Genomic DNA, 21199 nt, shown 5'->3' on the forward strand with positions numbered 1-21199 from the left:
CACGTCCCGGCCTTTCCGCCGCCACCTCCTCCCAGCAGAATCACCCCGGCTCAGGAGCCAGTGAGGGCTCGGCCGTAGGGCTGGGGAGCCAGGGGCTCTGTAGTGGAGATGGGGCCTGTGAGGGGCCTGCTGGGAGATGGGCAGATGGGCTCAGGGAAGCAGAGGAGGGTGCGGTGAGAGGCCAGCTTAGTTTGTCCCATGAATGAACCCCAGCCCAGCAGGTTGTCTCCCCACTGCCCCTGGCTTGGCTCACCCCTTTCTCCACTTCTTTCCCTGCCAGCTATTGAAGACGAGCAGGAGAAGCTGGAACAGTACCGCCGGCTGCTGAGCAGCCTGCCCCCGGTGAACAGAGCCACCCTCAAAGCGCTGATCAACCACCTGTACCGGTAAGGGGCCAGTGGCACGGCCGAGCCCAGCTGCACAGCTTCAGCCTGCCTACGGCCAGTGCTCTCCTGCGGGTGCTGGAGCTGCATGGTCCACTCTGGCAGCTGCGCATGCAAGGCCTGGGGTCCAGCCACCGCATTCGCCCACCGGGGCTGTGCCGAACACAGAGCGGCTGCGTTTACCTGCTGGTTTGTGAGGCAGAGAGGTCAGCATCCTTCTCTAACCAGCCCCAGAGGGGCTAAAGCGCAAGTTCGGAATTCAGGAGATCTGGGCTCAACCCCCCTGCTCTGCCACTGACTCCTTCTGTGGCCCTGAACATGTTCCTGAGCCGCTCCGTGCCTCAGTTTCCCCCTCTGTAAAATAGGGATAATACCGACCTGCCGCACAGGGGTGCTGTTGAGCCCTCCTGTACGGGAAGCTGCAGATCTGAAGAAAAGCACTTGTCTGGCCCAGGGACGTGGAGAGCGGTTCTTCTGCGAGCTGTTGAGCCTTCAGCGGGCTGCCTGGCTCATGGGTTGCACCTGCCACATCCGACTGGGTCCATCAGGAAGTGCTTTAGACATGCTGGAGAGCGAGACCGTCCTTTCTACACAGTCCCCAGTAGTTCTGTTCCCAGGCACCCACCAGAAACCGGAGCAGAATTCAAAGCCCGGCCCCTGGAAGCAGCCGCTGGCTCCTTCAACCTGGCAGCAGGTTTGCCCCACGTTAGAGATGGAGCCAAGTGCGTCTGGCCGGCAGAGGTGGAAAAACTACCCATAAAGTTACTTTAGGAAAAGTGCAGCTGCTGGGGGGGGAGTACTTAAGTACAAGTTATCGGTGTCACTCTGGAAAACTACTTGAGTAAAAGTACACCGGTGTCACATGTAGCTTGTACTCAAGTATCCAGAAATGAAAGCAGCAGCACTTTTGCTCGAGTAACTCTGGGGGACTTTTTCCACCTGTGCTGGCTGGAGAGGGTCACCACCGCAGAGAGCCATTCCCGAGCCCAGGCCCTGCGAGGTGATCAGACGCCTGGCTCATGGAGAGCAGTACCGTGGAAAGTCTGGGCCTGGAGCACAATACCCAGCCACTCACAGGGGGTCCCTCCAGAGCCCCCGACTGTGCTGGCGAGATCTGGCCGGGCGGGCACAAGGCACCAGCAGGTGGGAAGGAGCATTACTTCTCCCTCATGCTGCGCCCGGCAGAGGGAGGAGTCAGCTGGCGACACCCGTAATGTGCTGCCTTTCCTCAGAGTCCAGTACTTCTCCGACGTGAACCAGATGAACACACACAACCTGGCGATCGTCTTCGGGCCAACGCTCTTCCAGACGGATGGGAAGGACTACAAGGCGGGCCGTGTGGTGGAGGACCTGATCAGCCACTATGTGGCCATATTTAACGTACGTAGCCTTCAGGAGCCCAGCTCCCAGAGCTTCTCCCCAGAGGGCCCGAGGTGTCCGGGCCTACAGCCTTCCCCAGGTGCTGGGCACCCACAGCAAATCTTCCCAGCTTTGGCCAGCTGGAGCAAATCTATTTCAGCTCTTCAGTGGAGCAGTGTGGTCTGGTGGTTGGAACGCTACCCAGCAAATCAGACCACACCTCTCCACAGAGCTGGCTTTTACTCCCACCTCAGCTCCTGGGAGACCACAGGTAAGCTACTTCGCCTTCCCGTGCCTGAGTTTCCCCATCTCACATTTGATGCTAACCTCCTTTGTGAGCGTGCTTTGAGATCTGCTGTTCATAAGCAGGTAGGCGTGATTACTGTCGTCGTTTTGCCAAGGAGTCTTCCTCCATGAGGGAGTTTTTTCCTCTGTCATAGAATCCTAGAATATTAGGGCTGTAAGAGACCTCAGGAGATCAACTTGTCCAACCTCCTCCTCAGAGCAGGATCAACCTCACCTGAAGCATCTCAGCCAGGGCTTTGTCAAGCTGGGACTTAAAAACCTCTAGGGATGGAGATTCCACCACCTCTCTTGGAAACACATTCCAGTGCTTCACCAACCTCCTTGTGAAATAGCTTTTCCTAATATCCAACCTAGACCTCCCCCACCGCAACTTGAGCCCATTGCATCTTGTTCTGTCGTCTGCCACCACTGAGAACAGCCTCTCTCCATCCTCTTTAGAGCCCCCTTCAGGAAGTTGAAGGCTGCTATCAAATCCCCCACCCTCATTTTTCTCTTCTACTGACTAAATACGCCCAGTTCCCACAGCCTCTCCTCATAGGTCATGTGTCCCAGGCCCTTAATCATTTTTGTCGCCCTTTGCTGGACTCTGATTTGCTCACATCCTTTCTGCAGTGGGGGCCCACAACTGGACACGATGCTCCAGATGTGGCCTTACCAGTGCTGAATAGTGGGGAATACTCACTTCCCTCCATCAGCTGGCAGTACACCTACTGATGAACCCTAGGATGTCATTAGCCTTCTTGGCTACCAGGGAACACTTCTTACTTTTATCCAGCTTCTCATCCACTGTGATCCCCAGGCCCTTTTCTGCAGAACGGCCACTTAGCCAGTCAGTCCCCAGCCTGTAGCAGTGCTTGGGATTCCTCCGTCCTCAGTGCAGGACTCTACACTTGTCATTGTCTTCATCAGGTTTTGTCTTGGCCCAATCCTTCATCTTCTCTCTGACCTCCAGCCTCTCTTTCCACTCACGGCTCAGCCCGTGGCTCTGGGGGCGAGCTTCTCGGCAAAGGCAGAGCCTCCTGCACCTAGACTGCACCTCTGGCAACCTGATCCGCTGGCCTCTGGGAGAAGGGCAGTTTTGGAGAGGCCTGGCTGGGTTTGGGGCCCGATGAGGATGGGATGGCTGTGGCTGTGCCATTCTGGAGGAGGCTGGTTTCCTTGGTGAGCCATGGGGGCGGGGGAGCCTCTCACAGACTGAGAAGAGACTCAGGTGACACAGAGGGTGTGGCTGTATTGCCATCGGGAGGTGGGATCGCCGCACGAACAGACATACCTGAGCTAGCACGAGTAACAGCAGCCGTGAAGCCGTGGCGGCATGGGCTCGCCGCTCGAGGACGGGGAGAAGCATGGGAAGCCCTCTTCGGAGCTCACCATTCCGCAGAGGCGCCTGAAGGCCTTTGTTGCCCCCTGGAGCTGGGAAGGTGGGTGGCTCGAAACCAGCTGTCCGGGCTGCCTCCCCACTCTGACACGCAGTCTGTCTGTCTCTCCCCTCGCCAGGTGGACGAACAAGAGATGAGGAAACAGCAAGACGAGATCATGGCCATCATCAAGATGCGGATCGCCGGCTCGTCCAGCGGAACCCAGGTAGCTGGCCCGTCCGCCCGCTGGCGAGGCTGGTGCGGGTGGAGGAGGAGGCAGGTCTCAGTGGAACACCCTTGCTTGGTTCTGAGCTCCGCTGAGAAACTGAGCTCTCAGGAGCGCCAGCAGGGCCAGGCAGACTCTGCTAGCCGCCTCCGCCACCTAACCCGGCAGGGTCACTCCCTGTTTTAGTAGCATGGCTGGAGCATCCTGCTTCCAGTTCGGACACAGCTGGTTTCGTGGCATGGTGTTTGCTGGGGCTGCCCATTTGACTTCCCAAGAGCAAATCTGCTTTCCCTGTTGACCCAGAATCCCAGGGGTGGGAGAAGGGGGATGGCTCGTGAGGGCCCAGCCTGCTCACTCCACATCCTGTTACATCTTCGGCTGTTTCCCCCTCCCACTCAGCAGCTCCTGGTTCTGTCCCTGGAGAGCCCATTCCCGTGCACCACAACAGCAGCTGGAAATGCTCCATGCACCTGCTGATGACATCTCCTGGCTCAGGTCGCGGCTGCCGCTGACGAGCCGGGGGCGCTCAGGCAGCTGCTGTCTGTTCCGGTGGGACCACAGCAAAACTCACTGTTGTGCTGAGTTGCTTGAGAATAGGGCTGGAGCCAGGGTCAGCTCCCTGCTGACTGTGGCCGAATTAAATCACATGACCTACTGATCACATGACCGTTTGCCTACCTGGGATGTTGTATGTGAGTCACAGGTCGGGCTTGGGACCCTTCTTCCCTTAAAGGGCCAGCCCCTCTGGGATGTGGGAGTGCCCTTCGGTGAATACCAGAGGGCATGGAAAGGGATCTCTACACTCAGGTTGTCTCTGGGATGTGGCAGGCCAAGCCTGGAGGGGATTCAGGCTGACCTGTGTCGGTTCCCCTCTGTAACCAGGAGCCTATCAGTATAAGCCCCTTTCTTGTTTCCTCCCAGCATGCTGGGGACTTCATTTGTACCGTGTATCTGGAGGAGAAGGGAATGGACACAGAGCAGCACGTCAAGGTGAGGACAGGGCAGGAGCATCGGTGAGAGAAAACCGCCCTCGCTGCCCGTGCCTCGGAGAGACCTGCCCAGGGTCTCTGCTGGAAGCTATCGTGTGCCCTGAGGTGGGGGACGCTGTCTGGAGGGATACACTGAGTGGAGACATGCCAGGCTGATTTCACTCTGATCCAAAGGGCAGGTGCATGGGGAGGACTCTGGGCGGGTCCGTTTCTCTGACAGTGAGAGATGGGGCAGCCAGCTGGTTCCTGACTGGCCTCTGAGCCCCAGCAGGGCTGGAAGGAACTCCCACTTCCTCTGCAGGGCGTGTGCAACTCATCGCTGGAGCTCCTGGGAGTCTAAGGCAGCTGAGCCTGCTCGGGGAGCTGGGCATGTACCAGTGTGGGGCAGTGTAGAGTGGATTTTCAAAGTGGGTCCTTCACGAGCAGAGCTAGAGCCTTCATCTGCCTGCCCTGACAGAAGGTGCAGTCCCGCCTGCTTGCTAGCTGCAGAGGGAACACAAAGTTCAAACTACCCCTGGCTCATGGGCAGCAGGGCTGATACCCACTGGGTGCTTGGGCCTGCCCTGAGAGGCAGGGGCATGTGGAAACATCATGACAAGGCTTCTTTCTTCTTCTCCTCAGATCCCTGCCACCATGACAGCGGAAGAGCTGACCTTTGAGATCCTGGACCGGAGAAAAATCACAATGAGAGAGAAGGAGTACTGGAGCTGCTTTGAAGTGAATGAAAGGGAGGAGGCAGGTGGGTGTCTGGGCAGGAGAGAGGGTTACTCCGAGAATGGTAACCTGCCGGCAAGCAGACCAGGACAGGGCGTCTGGAGAGTCGTGGCGCTGAGCTGGCAGGTCCCTCAGATCTAACACAGAGGCAAGCACCAAGCACTGAGCTTAGGATGGAAAAATCACATGCACCACTACAAAGTGGAGCGTAATTGGCTGGGAAGGATCTGGGCATCGGAGATCACACAGGGGACATGCATCAGCCAGGTGATGCGGTGGCGAAAAAGGCAGCTACCGTGCCGGGGTGCGTTAACATGTAACGTCGTACATGAGACACGGCTGGTGATGGTCCTGCTCTGCTCAGCGCTAGGGAGGCCTGGGCTGCAGAAACACATCCAGTTCTGGGCACTGCTCATTAAGATGGATGTGGGCAAATGGGAGAGTCCAGGGGAGAGCAAAGCAAAGGCTTGGAAAATCTGGACTGAGAAGGTTAACGCTGGGCTTGCTTAGCCTTGAGAAAAGGAGGCTGAGAGGGGAAGTGATACCACTCTTTAAACATGGGGTGAGCTGCTCCAGAGAGGATGGGGATCTGTTTTCCATGTCCACTGGAGAGAGGACAAGGAGGAATGGGCTTAATGTGCAGCCAGGAGATTTCGGTCAGAAATCAGGGAACCCTTTTCTAACTCAGGGAAATTAAGCTTTGGACAAGGGAGACTGTGGAAGTTTTAAGGCGGGCTGGGGAATCCCCATCACTGGAGGCTTCTAAGGCCAGGCTGGACCAATCCCTGCCAGGGCAGCGTTAGGCTTCCTTGGTTGGCCTCAGTGCAGGGGCTGCAGTAAATGGCCCCTTGAGGTCTCTTCCTGCCCTGCATTTCTGTGCTTTCCACACAGATGGGATGGGTCAGTTCCTGGGGGCCATCCGGACCCTGGGGTTTGAATTTCAGAGGTGCTGAGTGCCATGTGGATTTCAGTCAGGCTGGGAGTGCTCAGCCTTCCTGACTACCGGCTGCCAGGTCTCCAAAGGTGCTTAGGGATCTAAAGCTGTAGACGAGCATCAGCTGCTTTAACTGCCCCCCCCCAACCCTCTGGCCCCAGTGCCTCTGGACGTGTTAAGCCCCTCAATATCTGGCCTGAGGTGTCCAGCTGGGCCCCACAGCTCTGTGGCACTCAGAATTAGTTGCCACTTCTCTTGCTGTGCCCAGGGATATAGGGTTATTGCTACACATGTTTGGAAGGTGCTTTGAGATCTTTGGCTGAAAGGCCATGTTGATTTATAAGTAATAATAGGAGACACATATCTCCTAGAGCTGGAGGCAACCTGGGGAGGTCAGCTAGTCTAACCCCCTTGGCAGGGCCAAGCACCATCCCTGACATCTATTTGCCCTGATCCCTAAATGGCCTCCTCCAGGATTGAGCTCCCAGCCCTGGGTTTAGCAGGCCACAGCTCAAACCCCTGAGCTATCCCTCCCCCACCCCTGTGATGCTCAACAGCTGCAGCAGCAGCAATGGGCCAAATCCTGCAAGGAGCTGAGCGCCCGGGGAGTTAGTGGAAGTGGGGGGTGCTCTGCAGGTACTCGGGACCTTTCTGGATTTTGCCAGACAGGCTGTGGGAATCCCGGCAGCAGTAAAGGCCTTACGAGAGCTCATCGCCAGCCGTTGGCAGTCAGTGCTTCCTGACCTGCTGAGGGCTGAGCTGCCTTCAGGAAGGGGAAACCACCTGCCCCTGTTAGGCAGGGCCACGAGTCGGTAAAGGCCGATCCATCTGCAGTGACCTCCCTGCTGGGCGTGGTGCTCCCAGCTGGGCTAGGGGGTGCACCCCGGGCACAGGTTAAATCCCAGGCAAGGCTCTCGCTTGGACTGCAGTGAAGCAAACGCACCGCAGTGCTGAGTCCTCCAAGCCCTTCGCACCGTCCCCCCTAGACAGACAGACAATCCGCCCTCCATTCCCTGCGAGGAATCAGTGGGGCTCAGCGCCTGCAGCAGGAAGAACCCGGGCGCGCGCTGCCCAGGGCGAGGAGACAGTAACCTGGCCATGGCTCCCCAGGGGAAGCGGGGTGGTTCTCACCCCCAGGCAAGGCTGACCCAGCTGCCCATCACCTGGGGGAGCTCTGCAGCGAAGGCACCCGCTCCCCTCCGGGGCCTTTCATCCTCTCATCTCCCAGCTCCTGACACAGGCAGGGCAGTGCCATCAACCCAGCTTCCCCCTGACAGCACCGCTGGCGCCTGCCCTGCTTGTCTCTTCTCCTCATCTCCCTTCCCAGCGCAAACCTTGTCTGCCACAGCAGAGCGGGGCTGGAGACCCCCTTAGGAAGGTGACTGCCGACTGCTCCCTTCGAAGGCTGTTTGTTAATTCACCCTGCGCTTCCTGTTGTTTCCCATTGTGACTGGAACAGGGAGGTGCTTTCTGGTCCCCTGGAGCTATGTTCTCCTGTGGCTGATTTGAGATGCTGCCCGATGGCACAAGCCCAGCAGCTTGTGGCCTGGCCAGTGTTCATGTGGGAGAGTTTTGCACTACGGGGTGCCATGCTGATGGGTCACAAAGCCGAGAGGCTGAGCTCTGGGTTTGCTAAGAGCCCCAGTGCCCTTGGCTGTCGAAGATACCTGAGGCCTTTGTACCCAGTCCGAATACTCCCATTCTGCTTCCCCAAACCTGCCCTGCAGCGCCCGCTGGGAAGGATATCCTGGCCACGCTGCACCCCAGAGGTGGCCGCATTCTGGCGGTGGGGGAACTGATGCCTGGGTACAGTTTGTAAAGCCTTTGAAGATAAAACGGGGGCAGCGAATAGGATTTGGGCACCGCTGTGGCTTGGAAAGAGCTGAGCCGGGGTGTGTCAATCCGAGGAGGTATTAATACACCTGCTCCTCCTTCTCTGGGCAGAGCGTCCCTTGCACTACTCGGAAAAAGTCCTGCCCATCGTGCACTCCATGGGGACGGACAGCCACCTGGTGGTGAAGAAGCATCAGTCCATGGAGAACATGCTGGTCTACCTCGGTGAGCAGCACGAGGCTGGGTCAGAGACGTGCCTCGGCGTCAAAGGGATCCGGGCTGCTCGGGGTTCCCCGCTGCCTCGTCTTCGGTCCAAAAGAGGGCGACCCTGGCGAGGGAGGTGCAGCGTGCTCAGTGCAGCCTGCAAGCCCCTCCAGACTCAGAGCCCATTGACTTCTGCAGCCGGATGGCCCTCTGCCTGGGCCAGGGATGTTGGCGATGCGGCTTAGTGGTCTGTCTAGGACAGGGGCAGCCAAAGTGCAGCCGGGGGGCTGGGCCCATCCTGCCAAGCCACCAGCTTTGGGCCACCATCCTGAGAGAGCCTTGGACAGGCTCCCTGCCGGCCTTGTCCTGCGCGCACCTCAAAGTGGCTGGCGACAGGGCCGTGTGCGCGGAGCACTGCTGTGAGCCTTGGGGTGGGGGAAGAGGCTGTGTGCACTGCCCCTGCCCCCAGGCTCACAGCATGGCTCCGAGAAGCACAGGGCTCCCGCCACTGTGAGCCGTGTGCAGGGGCGTGGTACGGGGCCTACCTGAGGGTCCCACGGGGCTGCTGGCTGGGAGCTGCTGAAGGTGAATACCTCCCAGGTACAGCCTGCCTCTGACATCTGCCCCCACAAGCCTCTGCTCCCCCTCCTGCAGCCCTGCCCTGGGTCACAACCCCTCCTCAGACCCGGCACCCCATCCACCACCTCTCCTCCTGCACCCATAGCCCCTGGACCCTGCACTCCCATCCTCTCCCCCAGGTCACAGCCCCTCCTTCACTCTAACTCCCCACCAGACCCTGCTCCCTCCCTGCACCCCAGTCCTCTACCCCAAGCTCCCTTCTGCATCCAGCCCCCAGCCCAGCCCTGGCCCCCGTCCATTAACAGCCGAGAACAGCGCAGCCCTTGACCACTTCCTGCATTCTGTTGCCCACCCCTGGTCTAGGCCCACACCCAGCCCAGGATTTGTTCAGTGGGACTTTCCCTAGTCAGTCTGGGGTGTGCGGGGGGTGCTGGGCAGCAAACCCACCAACAGGGAGGGAGGGAAAGGTGTAGGAACGTGGGTGCGTCAGCCACTACCAGGAAGGAGCTTTGTAATGCGGCAGGCAGGGTGTGGGGCTCCGTTGAGACCAGCTCGGTGCTGACCCTGCACACAGAGGTGACGTACCCTCCCTCGTTCTTATCCACCCCGCTGCTCGGCCAGGACGCCGCCTTGCATTGCCCAGCCCGGCCCTGGTCAGTGTCTACCCAGATCTCCGCCAGTTCTCTGCCCAGCTGGGGCGGTCAGGCTCTGGCCTGCAGCCCCGCCCCAGGACAGGTCACAGCACGTATTGCCTGGCCCTGCTGTGTCCACTGGCAGATCCCCCAGGAGGCGCCGTGATGCCTTTGCAGGGAGGGCCCGGGATGCAAGGGACGGGGTGAGACACCCTCGAAGGGAGGCCTGCCGAGCCCCCGGGAGTGCCTGTGGCCCCCTCTCCGCACCTCTCATGGAGGCCACTGTTCCAGCGGGACCCACACTTTGCCAGTGATGGGACAGGTGGAGCTGGGATCCCTCGGCTCTGCCCAGGGCATTGCAGAGTCTGCCAGCCTGGGGCAGGGTGGGACTTTCCCACTATCTGGGCCCCCCGGTAGCCAGGCGTTGAACCCCTGGTGGGCCGGCTCTGACACCTGCCTGCCCTGACCCCTTTGCTCTCCCCAGCCAGCAGAGTGGGCGACAGCAAGCACGGCATGATGAAGTTCCGGGAGGAGAGGAACCTGCTGGGACTGGGGCTGAGCACAGGCTTCCATGACCGCTACTTCATCCTCAACCAGAGCTGTCTGCGGCTCTACAAGGAAGTGCGGGTGAGCAGCCCCTTCCATCCCTCCCCGCCCCTCCTGTCCCGGCGCACCAGCCTTTCCCGCACCTGCAGCGCCCCCTGCTGGCCTGAACCAGCCTCCTCTTTTCCACCTCTGCTCCCCTCTGTCAGCCACCCCTGGCCTCTGCTTCCCAGGAGGTGTGAGAGCTTGCTGCTGGCAGCGGAGGGGAGGGCCACTTCCTCGGGGTGACACCACAGGCAGTGGCACATGGCTGCAGTTCGTTTGGGTTCATTGCTTTCCCAGTGTGTGAGGAGAGGCCTTCCCAGCAAATGGGGACGTGTCCGTGCCTGTGTGCATGGCACTGGGGGAGAGCTCACCAGGAGTCCTGTGTGCAGGGCTGGTCACCCCTGTTCAAGCAATGGGAATTCAGAGGGGAGCAGGTGCAGAGAAGAGATACAAGGATGATCAGGAGAGCAGAGGGCCTGTCTTAAGAGAGGAGATTGGAAGGCCTTGCCTGGTTTATCTGAGCAAAACCCAGGCTGAGCCGGGATCTATTACTCTGTAAATGCACTGGTGGAGAGGAGGGGATAAACACCAGTGAAGGAAAAGGGCTAGTATGTGTGGTCATCACTTCCCTTTACTGGATGGAATCAGAGTGGCATGACTGTGTGTCATTGGCTCTCTACTGCTAACAGCTAATGGGGATTCTCTCATTTGGCTCAAGTGGAAAGGGCTCGTGCTCTCGGATTCAGTATAACACACTGGAGTCTTAGGGTAGGTCTACATAGCAATGTTATTTCCAAATAACAGCCATTATTTCGAATATAACTATCCTAGTGTTTCCACAGCACAACCCCTATTTCGAAATAATTTCCAAATAGCCGTTGGCTTATTTCAACAGTGTTAAACCTCATTCTACAAGGAATAGCACCTATTTCGAAATAGGGGCTATGTAGACAGGGAATTGAGCCTATTTCGAAATAAACGACAGTGTGTCCGCTGGCTGTATTTCCAGCTAGGCTCTGTGTGTGTAGACACTCTATTTGGAAATAGCTAAGGTCTGTTTTGAAATGCATGTTGTGTGTAGCAGTGTTATTTCAAAATAACCTCTTCCGGAATAGTTTATTTCAAAATAAGGCTGCTGTATCAACACACCCTTCTTTACTTCTCATTCTCAAGTCCAATTTATAGCAGCAGAGATGAAATGAAGAGTAAGCATCTGTTTACGGCATGCCATTTCTGTGACCACAGCACCAAGCTCTGTTAAACAGTAGTGTCAAAGTGCATTAACAGTCCAGCAAGACCCAGTTACTGATACCCATCACATAGTGTGGTTGCTAAAATACTTGGCATTGGCCTGTGGGCTTTTATGTGTTACAGTGCACACATGCTGGGGCTGTTACCCCCATTTCCAAGACAGGAAAACCAAGGCCCACAGCGATGGAGTGTCTCATCCAAAGCCATGGAAGAATCAGGATTAGAACTCCTGTGTCCTGACACCCAGCTCTTGTCTCGATTCACTCACTGCTTACAACTCAGTTTAGTCCTGCTCTTTTAATGCCTGGGCCTTCAGCCCTCACTATCACACCCTTTGTGGCCATGTGTCCCATGCCCCACAGCTCAGATATTTGCAGGTTCTGTACCCTGCTCCAGAGGAAACAAGACACAAAGTGCTTTACACACCTCCTATTGTGTGGCAGTGGTGGGACAGAGTAGGGGCCACCCAGAGGTTGGCACTTCCACCCCCCAACAGTGTTACTTCTAACTTTTTTCATCCTGGGGTGGAATAAATATTGTTACATGCACCAAGGTATACGCTGATGCGCACCACCAATAGAGATACACACTACCGGCTGAGGGCGCTCTGCTCGTCAGCTGGGCAGCACCCTACTCTTTACTGGGCAGCTGCCCAAGTGCTCAGCTTACAGGGAATGCTGCCTCCCCAACCCTTCTCCCCAGTATGTGCCTGATCCTCAGTGTCTGATTTAACCCCGATCCTTTATTAAACAGACTTTGAAGCAGCGGATCCCTGCCCTGGAAAATGTGAGTAGAGAAATGTGCCATGTGACAGCTGAACCAGGAGCTCTGTGGGCTTTGATTTGTTCTCTTGCCTTACAAGCTCACCCTGGGTCAAACCACACTAGTCGCTCAGCACATTGAAGTGTGTGTGTGAGGGAGAGAGAGAGAGACATGAGCACAGAGTTGTCGTGATCTGCAAAAAATTGGATTCACCCAATCAGAAAAGGAAACACAAGTTGACCCTCTCTAGTCCAGCACTCTCATCTGGCAGTATCCGTGGTCAGGCATGATTTTAGTTAGCTGGATGACCACTTACCATGGGTGTGACCACGTTTCCGCAGTCCCATCAAGTTTGTTTTCAGCCACCAGTCCTGGCTCTCAGTGTTCTGGGCTGTTATTTAGCTGTAATTTACCCCCTGAGTGTCTTCTAAGAGCCCAGGAAGCCGTGGAAGTGCTAGACAATATTGACCTTGTCTGGCAATTCTCTCATTCAGCACCAGTCAGATCCTCAGGGTGCCAGACCAGAGAGGGGTTCAACCTGTAACGGGGAAAAATCCGGCAATATTGCGTGTTAATGATACCAAACAGTAGAGCTCTTCCTAGTGCCTTGGGTTATTCCTGTAGAATAAGCGGTGGATTTAGGGTGTGATCCAGCACCTGTTGAGTCCAGTGATCTTGTGTAAACAATGGAAATGTCTTGACTGCCCCACCCTGTGCAAGTTATGGACACCCCCTGCACACGCACGCCTCTAGGCTCGTAGAGCTGTGCTCCCGAGGACGCCTGATCTGCACTGTTAGTAGCGACTGTAATCAGAGCGTACAATGCCTGAGCATGCATTGCCATGGCAAAAGGTATTACACCGGCAGCACAAGGGAAGAGACTCCATGAAAATCCCTGACACAACAGAGTAAAATCTCTGTTTCCTGCCACCATGGCCAGTGGCTGTTCCAGCTGCCCCATGAATGGCCCTTAACCACCTTTCCTGAAAGTCCACTGTGTCTCTGCTACTTCAGTGTTTGCAACACCCCTGGGTGGGTGTTTCCACCTTGTATGGGGGAAACTGAGGCACACAGGCTAAATGACTTGCCCAAGGCTGCATGTGCAGTTTGTGGCAGAGCAGTGTACTGACTCCTGGCTGCCAAGTTCCAAGTCAGGGCCCTACCGCTGCATCCTCCTCTCTTTCCTCCCGGGTGAGACAGGCTGTGGCATATTTCTCGAGGAGCCTTTGCTCAGATTGTCAGCGAGCTGGGAGCACTACAGCCAGCTAAGCTGCTGCCATCGTGGGCAGGACTTTGGACCCCTCACCTGGCCGGGGGTGGTTGAAGTATTAAGTGGTCTGACCCCTCATTGAGCCTTGAGCTCTTGGGGACAACAACCACTTTGGTAAACCAACCCCAGGCCTGGTCAGGAGAGTGGCATTGTTCCCAAGGGTAACGAGGGAGCCACGTGGGGGTGCATTGTCCATCTGCCTGCAGTGCAGTTCTGGGGTCGGAGACATTCCCAGACAGGAGCGTGAGCAAGGATGATGAATGGGAAGTGGACAGGAAACACTTTTCACAAGTGGCCTGTTCCAGGGCGGGAAACAGTGAATCCCTGTAGAACCATAGAAGTGATTTATTTGTGCCCAGAACATAAGACCCAGGGGTCACCAAATGGCAGGAACGGGCAGCAGGTTTGAAACGAACAAAAGGAAGTTTCCTTCATGCAGCGCACGGTCGGCCTGTGGAACTCCTGGCTGGAGGAAGTTGTGAAGACCACAGGGCTCAAAAAAGAACTAGATAAATTCCTGGTGGCTGTTAGCCAGGGTGGGCAGGGCTGGTGTCCCTGGCCTCTGTGTGTGAGAGGCTGGAAATGAGTGACAGGAGGGGGTCAGTCAATGATTCCCTGTTCTGTTCCCTCCCTCTGGGGCATCTGGCACTGGCCACTGTCGGAAGACAGGGCACTGGGCCAAAAGGACCTTTGGTCTGACCTAGCCTGGCCATTCTTATGCAAAGTTAGGGTGAAACAATCTACTGTTCAGTCTTTTAGAGCAGGAATGTTCTGCCCCCCACACGCCACCCGGGCTTTCTCCAGTCTGGTTTCAATGCCCTGTGTGATGGGGCATTCCCATGCCCTTGGAGAAGCTATGCCGTGGTCGGGCAGACCCTGCCAGTGAGTGCAGGTGGGGGGTGGTCTTTGGCATTTCCATACCACTTCTAGTTACACACACACACACACACCCCATCCTCTCCCTCGATGGAATGCTTGCAGGCACTGTCGGATGACGGTGCAAATGCTGATCCATCCTGGGTGTGTTCAGCATTGCCACCTCCACACCACGACCCAGGGGCGCTTCTGTAAGTGGCTCGGTGTGAGATCCACAATCTCGTCATCACAACTCGCCTTTTCTGTGTGTGCAGCGCGCCTGAAACTTACCTGTGCAAACCGCCCCCTTTGGCTCTCGTACACATGAATATAGCTGGCCATATTGAGTGGGGCCTGAGCAGGAGCCACCCAGGGGCTAATCATGTCCTGGCGTAACTCGGAACGAGCCTGAGTAAATAGGAAGCACGGGCAGTGACAAAGCTCAGCTCCAAGCCAGCCTTCCCCAGAGCGTGGGGTGGTAGCAGGCAGACATTGGACCAGTCACAGGTGTAGCATGTGTTGTTTGTGCTGAGCTCCTGGGACACGGTTTGACAGAGGTTCTTTCATACATAGTGTGTATAGAACCCACCAACCCCTCACCCCAGCATGCAGCCCCTCCCTGCTCACAGGCGGAGCTGGGATTTCACACACAGGCCAGCCAGAATGTCCCGCTCTGGATCCAGACTTGTGGGTGGGTGTTTATGGAATGAACCAGGGTCAGATGTACTGGGGGGTGGAGGGGTGCCCCAGAGCCACAAGCAATAACTCCGTTAGCAGGGAGCAAAGCACAGGTGAGTGGAGCCAGCCGGCAGAGGACAGGGACAAGTCTCTCTGTTCCAGCTGCTTCTTATGGGAGCTTAGTAGGAGCACTGCCAGCAGATCTAGGGAGGTGATTATTCCCCTCTATTCAACAGTGGTGAGGCCACATCTGGAGCGTTGTGTCCAGTTCTGGGCCCCTCATTATGAAAAGGATGTGGATGCATTGGAGAGAATCCAGCAGAGGGCCGCAAAAATTATCAGGGAGCTGGAGCAAATGACTTATGAGAAGAGGCTGAGGGGTTTGGAGTTATTTAGTTTGCAGAAGAGAAGAGTGAGGGGTGATTTGATAGCAGCCTTCAACTTCCTGAAGGGGGGCTGTAAAGAGGATGGAGAGAGGCTGTTCTCAGTGGTGACAGACGGCAGAACAAGGAGCAATGGGCTGAAGTTACAGAGGGAGAGGAGTAGGTTGGACATTAGGAAAAACGCCTTCCCCAGGAGGGCGGAAAAGCTCTGGAGTGCGTTACCGAGAGAGGTGGTGGAAACGTTGAACTCCTGGTTTGACAGAGCCCTGGCTGGCATGATTTAGTGGGGGTTGTTCCTGCTTTGGGCAGGGGGCTAGACATGATGACCTCCTGAGGTCCCTTCCAGCCCTGGGATTCTATGCACCTCTCATCCCTTGCTCCATCCTCTCACCAGGCACCGCAGGGAGAACCTGCCTGGTGCTGCTTTCACCTGTACCCTCTGCCTTTCTCCCCTTCAGCCACCCTCATAGGGATGTTTTCCTGCAAACGGGATCTTGGTGCATTACTGCTCCACCTGCTGCCACTGCCTGGGCCACCCTGAGGCCTTTGCCTGTGGCAGACGTAGGGATTGTTGTCATGGCAGACCAAAGCATGAGACCTGAGGTCAGGGATGGGAGCAGGTGCTCGTGGGAGCGGATACCAGCTCCTGGCTCCATCTTTAGGGGCTCAGGCTGAGCAGGAGTGCTTCTGTGACAGGGTGAAGAAGACCCTACAGCAGGTCAGCCCGCCTGCGTCACCAGCAGTAGGGGTTGTACGTGCACAGCTGGAGACAGGATGTGCTCAGGAGGGTTTGTGAGTGGCAGCGTGCCAGACACGCCCCTCACTCTCGTTCTGTCCTGGCCTCCACCGTTACTCATCAGACCAATTTAAGGAGCTGCCGCCTGTTTTCTTCCATGCAAAACCTGCACCCCCCTCTCTTTACTCAGCCCTTTTATACTCTGAGACTGGAGCGAATAGAACCCATCTGGGCTGGTTGCTGATCCTCAGGAGTCAAGAGAACAGCTCTGCACCACCTCTGTGCCTTGGTGCTCTGCTACGGGCTGGTCTCCAGGGGCTTGTCTGCACTACAGAGATATTGGAGAATAGGTTATTCTGGAGTTGTTCCAAATTAAGCTATTCCGGAATAGCTTCTTTCGAAATAGCCTCTGTTCCCTGTCTATGCAGCCCCGATAGGCACTGTTCCTCGCAGAATGAGGCTTATGGAGTTGGAAATAAGCTGTCTGCTGTTTTAAATCATTTCAAACAGCGGTTTTGCTGTGTAGACGCTTGCAGTTATTTCAGAATAGCGGCCGTTTTTCCACAAGAACTTTGCTGTGTAGAGACACGCTAGGAGGAAGGCCTTATATTCATGTCTGTCCATCCCAGAAGGGTGTTTCTGGTCCTGGGGAAAGAAAACCCTTCCTTGTTGTGTGTGCTGCTTTGGCATTGTTCCCAGTTCTGCTCGTTGCAGCTGGACGCACTGGAGTGGGCTGTCCCCTGCGATCAGAACTAGAGGGCTGATTCAGATCCAGAACATCTGCACTGTGGCAGCTCTTGATGTTGGGTTGTTTCTCTGACTCCCCCTTTTCCTTCTGTCTCCCCAGAGCCACAGGCCGGAGAAAGAGTGGCCAGTCAAGAATCTGAAAGTCTACCTGGGCATTAAGAAGAAACTTCGCCCTCCATCCTGGTGAGCAATGGGCTGGAGTTTGAACAGCAGCCCTTGTCGAGGGACCTGGCCTCGGTCAGCCCTGCCCACAGGAAGCCGTGAGGCCCTTGTGGGAATGCAAAGAGCCAGGAATAGTAGATAGAGTGGGAAGCTCTGGATTCAGCTCCTGGCTCTGCCAGTGAATAGCTGGGTGACTGCTAGTGAGTCACTTGGCCCCTCTATGCCTCAGTTTCCCCATTTGTGAAATGGGGCAATAGTACAGCTGACTGTGAGATTGCAAAGCTTCATTGGTTAATGCCTGAGCCCTGTGGGGTGCAGTGAGGATGCTGAATGGGGCCTCTGGGCACAGCCCCAATAGAGAAATAAACAATGGGAAAGGCATGCTGATGTCATATCTTACAACTATTCATTACTGTATTGCCGTTGTTCCCGGGGCCCTGGTCGGGACACAGGGTTCATTGCTGACTCCTCTGGGGGTGACAGTCGTCCTAGCCGCTGCCCCATTTTGCAGAAGGGGAAACTGAGGCACAAATACACACCGTGGAATTGCTCAAGGCTGTGCAGTGGCAGAACCAGGAGGGCTGGGCTCCCGCACCCCTCTGCAGTCCAGCTGCTCTCTGCTGACTCACTGGCACAGGATAGCCAAGCTGCGGTGCGAGGAGCCGCCCGCTGCTTGGGGGACCACGCTGTGGGCTTCCTGCTGTGAACGCAGCCTGAGCAGCCACGCCTTGTGCAAAGGGCAGAGCCGCGTGCCCGGAGCTGGCTGGGAGAGAAGCAGAGGTGTGGAAAAGCCCTTGGAGGAGAGTTCGCCATGGGCTGCACAAGCCCCAGCTGTCTCGCTGCCGCGTTTTCAGCCCTGAGCTTGGCTGCTCCGTGCGGTTCCCACAAGCAGATGAAAGCTGGGAAGGGAGCCCGGGTGCAGGGGCCCTGCTGCACGCCTCCTCGCTCACCGAGCCGGTGCAGCATCCCGGCTGCAGGAGCTTCTCCTGCGCTCTTGCTTCTTGCCACTAGATGGCAGAGCAGCCTAGCGAGCCGCAATCCTATCCCTCCCCAGCTTGAGGGTGCGCACGCAGGCTCTTGGAGACGCATCCCTCCCCTGACACCCCCAGAGCCCCACCCCACCTGAGCACTTCCAGGGCAGAAAGGCTGCTCCCAGCAACACCGGGAGCAAGGCCCTGCTGCCACGCCAGCCTCGATGCACCTGTGTCTCGTGTGAACAGAGAGGGGCGTTGTCCAAAGCAACATGCTCTTCCCCCCATCAACCGAGGGGAAGGAGCCCTTGATCTCCGGGCCGCAAGGAAATACCGGGGACAGCTCATGGAAGGACAAGGGTGGGAGTGAAGGTTAAAAGCAGAGAACCCCTGAGAGTGCCCATCCCCTAAGAGCACTGAGAAGTCAGTGGGCATCACCCAGAGCTGCCCAGAGATGGAATAAGGACCCCTCCAGTCGCAGAGCAACCTTCTTAGCTCAGGTCGTGCTTCCTCCTGCTGGCTGGTGGGTGGCCACCTGAGCCAGTGCCAGGAGAGGGTTGGAAAGGAGGGGGTGGGACTTTCAGGGCTGCAGGTGGGAAGTGCAGAGTGGTTACTGCAGAGAATACTCTCCCGGGATCCAAGAGTGAGGGAAAAGGGCAGCCAGGACCTCAGCGAGAGGTTCTGGAGGATGTAGACGTGGGCCCAAGAGATCCATGTATCAGGGCAGCTTGTGGTACACGCCGGGTGCACCCACACGCTGACAGCTCCGCAGAGGGGCCACCAGCTGATATCCCCACTGGGCTGTGGAATCAGAGAGAAGCACAGGCTCCCCAGCCTGACTTCAGCAGCCAGCCCTGCTGCTTGGTGCCAGGGTGGGCATGAGGAAGGTGATGTGATGTGTGAGCAGATACAGATGTTTCCTTGCTGTGGAGACAGACGCGGTCAGCCTGCTCAGGCAGTGTGCCAAGGATGGGATAGGTTGGGGGTTACTACACAGAATTCTTTCCCAAGGGTTCTGCCTAGCCAGTTCTGCCCACGTGCTCAGGTCTATATATATTATATGGGCTTGGAAAGAAATTTTTCTCCCCAGCTCAGACTGATCAATGATTAAGGGAATGAAAATGATAAGGGACTGGAACACCTGACCTATGAGGTATCGGAGGGGTAGCCATGTTAGTCTGGATCTGTGACAGCAACGAAGGGTCCTGTGGCACCTTATAGACTAACAGAAAAGTTTTGAGCATGAGCTTTGGTCTGATGATTCACCAGCATCTGATGAAGTGAGTCTGTGCTCACAAAAGCTCATGCTCAAAACTTTTCTGTTAGTCTATAAGGTGCCACAGGACCCTTCGTTGCTGTTAGTGACCTATGACGAGAGGCTGAGGGATTTGGGTTTATTTAGCTTGCAGAAGAGAAGACTGAGGGGCAATTTAATAGCAGCCATCAACTTCCTGAAGGTGGTCTCTAAAGAGGATGGAGAGAAATTGTTCTCAGTGGTGTCAGATGGCAGAACAAGGAGCAATGGTCTGAAGTTACAGAGGGAGAGGAGTAGGCTGGATATTAGGAAAAACGACTTCCCCAGGAGGGTGGTGAAGCACTGGAATGTGTTGCCTAGAGAGGTGGTGGATTCTCCATCCTTGGAGGTTTTAAGTCCCGGCTTGACAGAGCCCTGGCTGGGATGATTTAGTTGGGGTTGATCCTGCTTTGGGCAGGGGACTGGACTGGATGACCTCCTGAGGTCCCTTCCAGCCCCGGGAGTGTTTCACTTTACTCTGCAGCTTGGGGCACAGGTCACTTGCTGGCTCAAGCTAGTGAAATGGAGGATTCTCCGTCACTTCACATCTTTAACTCATGGCTAGTGAACGCCAGCGACTCAGCTGGAGGTTAGGGCTCTGGTACAGGCCAGCTTCTGTGGCATGCAATGTCAACCCTGCACTGTGCAGATGATCACGACGGCCCCCTTCAAAATCTGAGTCAGGCAGGCTTGCTGGGTAGTGGCTCAGTGACCAGTCCCAGAGAGCAGGGTTACTCACCTTTAGGGAATCTGGCCAATGCACCAGCTCTCGTGCAAAGCAGCTCAGACAAACACATCAGTGAGCCACCTGGGCTTGGCACTGCCTCAAGAGGAAGGGCTCTTGCTGTAGCATCAGCACAGCTTTCTATGGTGCTCTGACATTTTTCTGGCAGGCTCCCTTCCAAGGCCTGCTCTGACCAGCCCCTGCTTAGCTAGGAAGGCTGCAGCTGTAGGTTTGTCTCTGGAGGAGAGGGGCTGCAAGCATCTTCTGGGCTTGTATTCCATAGAACTGTTTGCAGGGGGGCAGAAAGGAAAATGCAGGAGCTATAAAATAGACCATGCTGGGGCTGTCTGCCAGGGCTGGCAAGCACAGGGCAGCAGGAGAGGCATGCCCAGAGCACAGCGCTGCAGTGTGTTCCTGTGATAGTCCAGAGTGATCTATTCTGTACACCGCACTGGGGGCTGGGCACCCTAGTCAGCCAGTCCTGCTGCTGGGGGCTCAGCCCCAGAGGTGGGTCTGAGTCGGGAGCAGTTGAGGCTTGTAAGAGGGGGCAGGGAGCGGGCCGGAGGCTTGACAGGCAGGGCTGTGGTTGGCTCAAGTGCAGCCAGCCCCATTGTTCAGATTCTGGCATTGTTTGGCTCTTGCCTTGGGGTGATGGGTGGGGGTTGGGTTACACTGGGTGCCCTGCCCCTGCCCAGGGTGCACCAACATCCCCATGGGCGGGCTGGTGCCACACGGAGGCATCTCTGCCAGAGTTCCCCTTCCTCCCAGAAGGTCGTGGTGTTGATCTGGACACCGCTGTCGCACTGGTTGGTTGCAACATCTGTGTTTGGGGACAACTTATGGCTGAAAACTGGCAAGAATCAGGGCGAACGCCTTTTGCTTTATTGGCCTACCTTTGAGGGGCACGTTGTGTTGTGCTGTTAAACAGCCAGTACCACCCACCCCAGATGTGGCTGCATTTAATCCACAGGGGATCAATGCACCACCAAATTTGGGCTGATTTTATGTCAGGTGGTGCCTTCCGCCCTCTGTGGAGAGTTCCTCTTGTGGGCAGCAGATGCTGGTGGTAGACCAGAGTGCCACCTGGCCTCTCGAAAAGCAGAGGCCGATTGAGGAATGTGCCTGGCTGCGGTGATAAATCACAACAGTTTGCCAGGGTAACGCGGAGAGGCTTGTGGTTGCTGGGATACCAGGTTTGCTCTGTTGGAAAACTTATTAACCTAAAGGCCACGGAGCTGATTGGGAGAGGAAGCCTTGGATT

General features: G+C 56.4%; 1 protein-coding gene across 11 annotated transcripts in view; it reads left to right on the plus strand.

Moving 5' to 3' along the window:
• Positions 1 to 21199, plus strand: part of ARAP1 (ArfGAP with RhoGAP domain, ankyrin repeat and PH domain 1) — a 225839-nt gene that overhangs the window by 198847 nt on the left and 5793 nt on the right. For 10 of the 11 annotated variants that reach the window (XM_075017667.1, XM_075017270.1, XM_075017393.1 and 7 more), the window contains 9 exons: positions 281 to 386; positions 1616 to 1763; positions 3546 to 3632; positions 4554 to 4622; positions 5243 to 5360; positions 8214 to 8327; positions 10002 to 10144; positions 12110 to 12142; positions 16888 to 16970. In XM_075017667.1, the coding sequence (XP_074873768.1) occupies positions 281 to 386; positions 1616 to 1763; positions 3546 to 3632; positions 4554 to 4622; positions 5243 to 5360; positions 8214 to 8327; positions 10002 to 10144; positions 12110 to 12142; positions 16888 to 16970 (901 nt within the window). The remainder of the gene's footprint in view (positions 1 to 280; positions 387 to 1615; positions 1764 to 3545; positions 3633 to 4553; positions 4623 to 5242; positions 5361 to 8213; positions 8328 to 10001; positions 10145 to 12109; positions 12143 to 16887; positions 16971 to 21199) is intronic. The other variant, XM_075017578.1, reaches the window with a different exon arrangement.

The sequence above is a fragment of the Carettochelys insculpta genome, chromosome 1 (genome assembly GCF_033958435.1).
Source record: "Carettochelys insculpta isolate YL-2023 chromosome 1, ASM3395843v1, whole genome shotgun sequence".
NCBI classification, from domain to species: Eukaryota; Metazoa; Chordata; order Testudines; family Carettochelyidae; genus Carettochelys; species Carettochelys insculpta.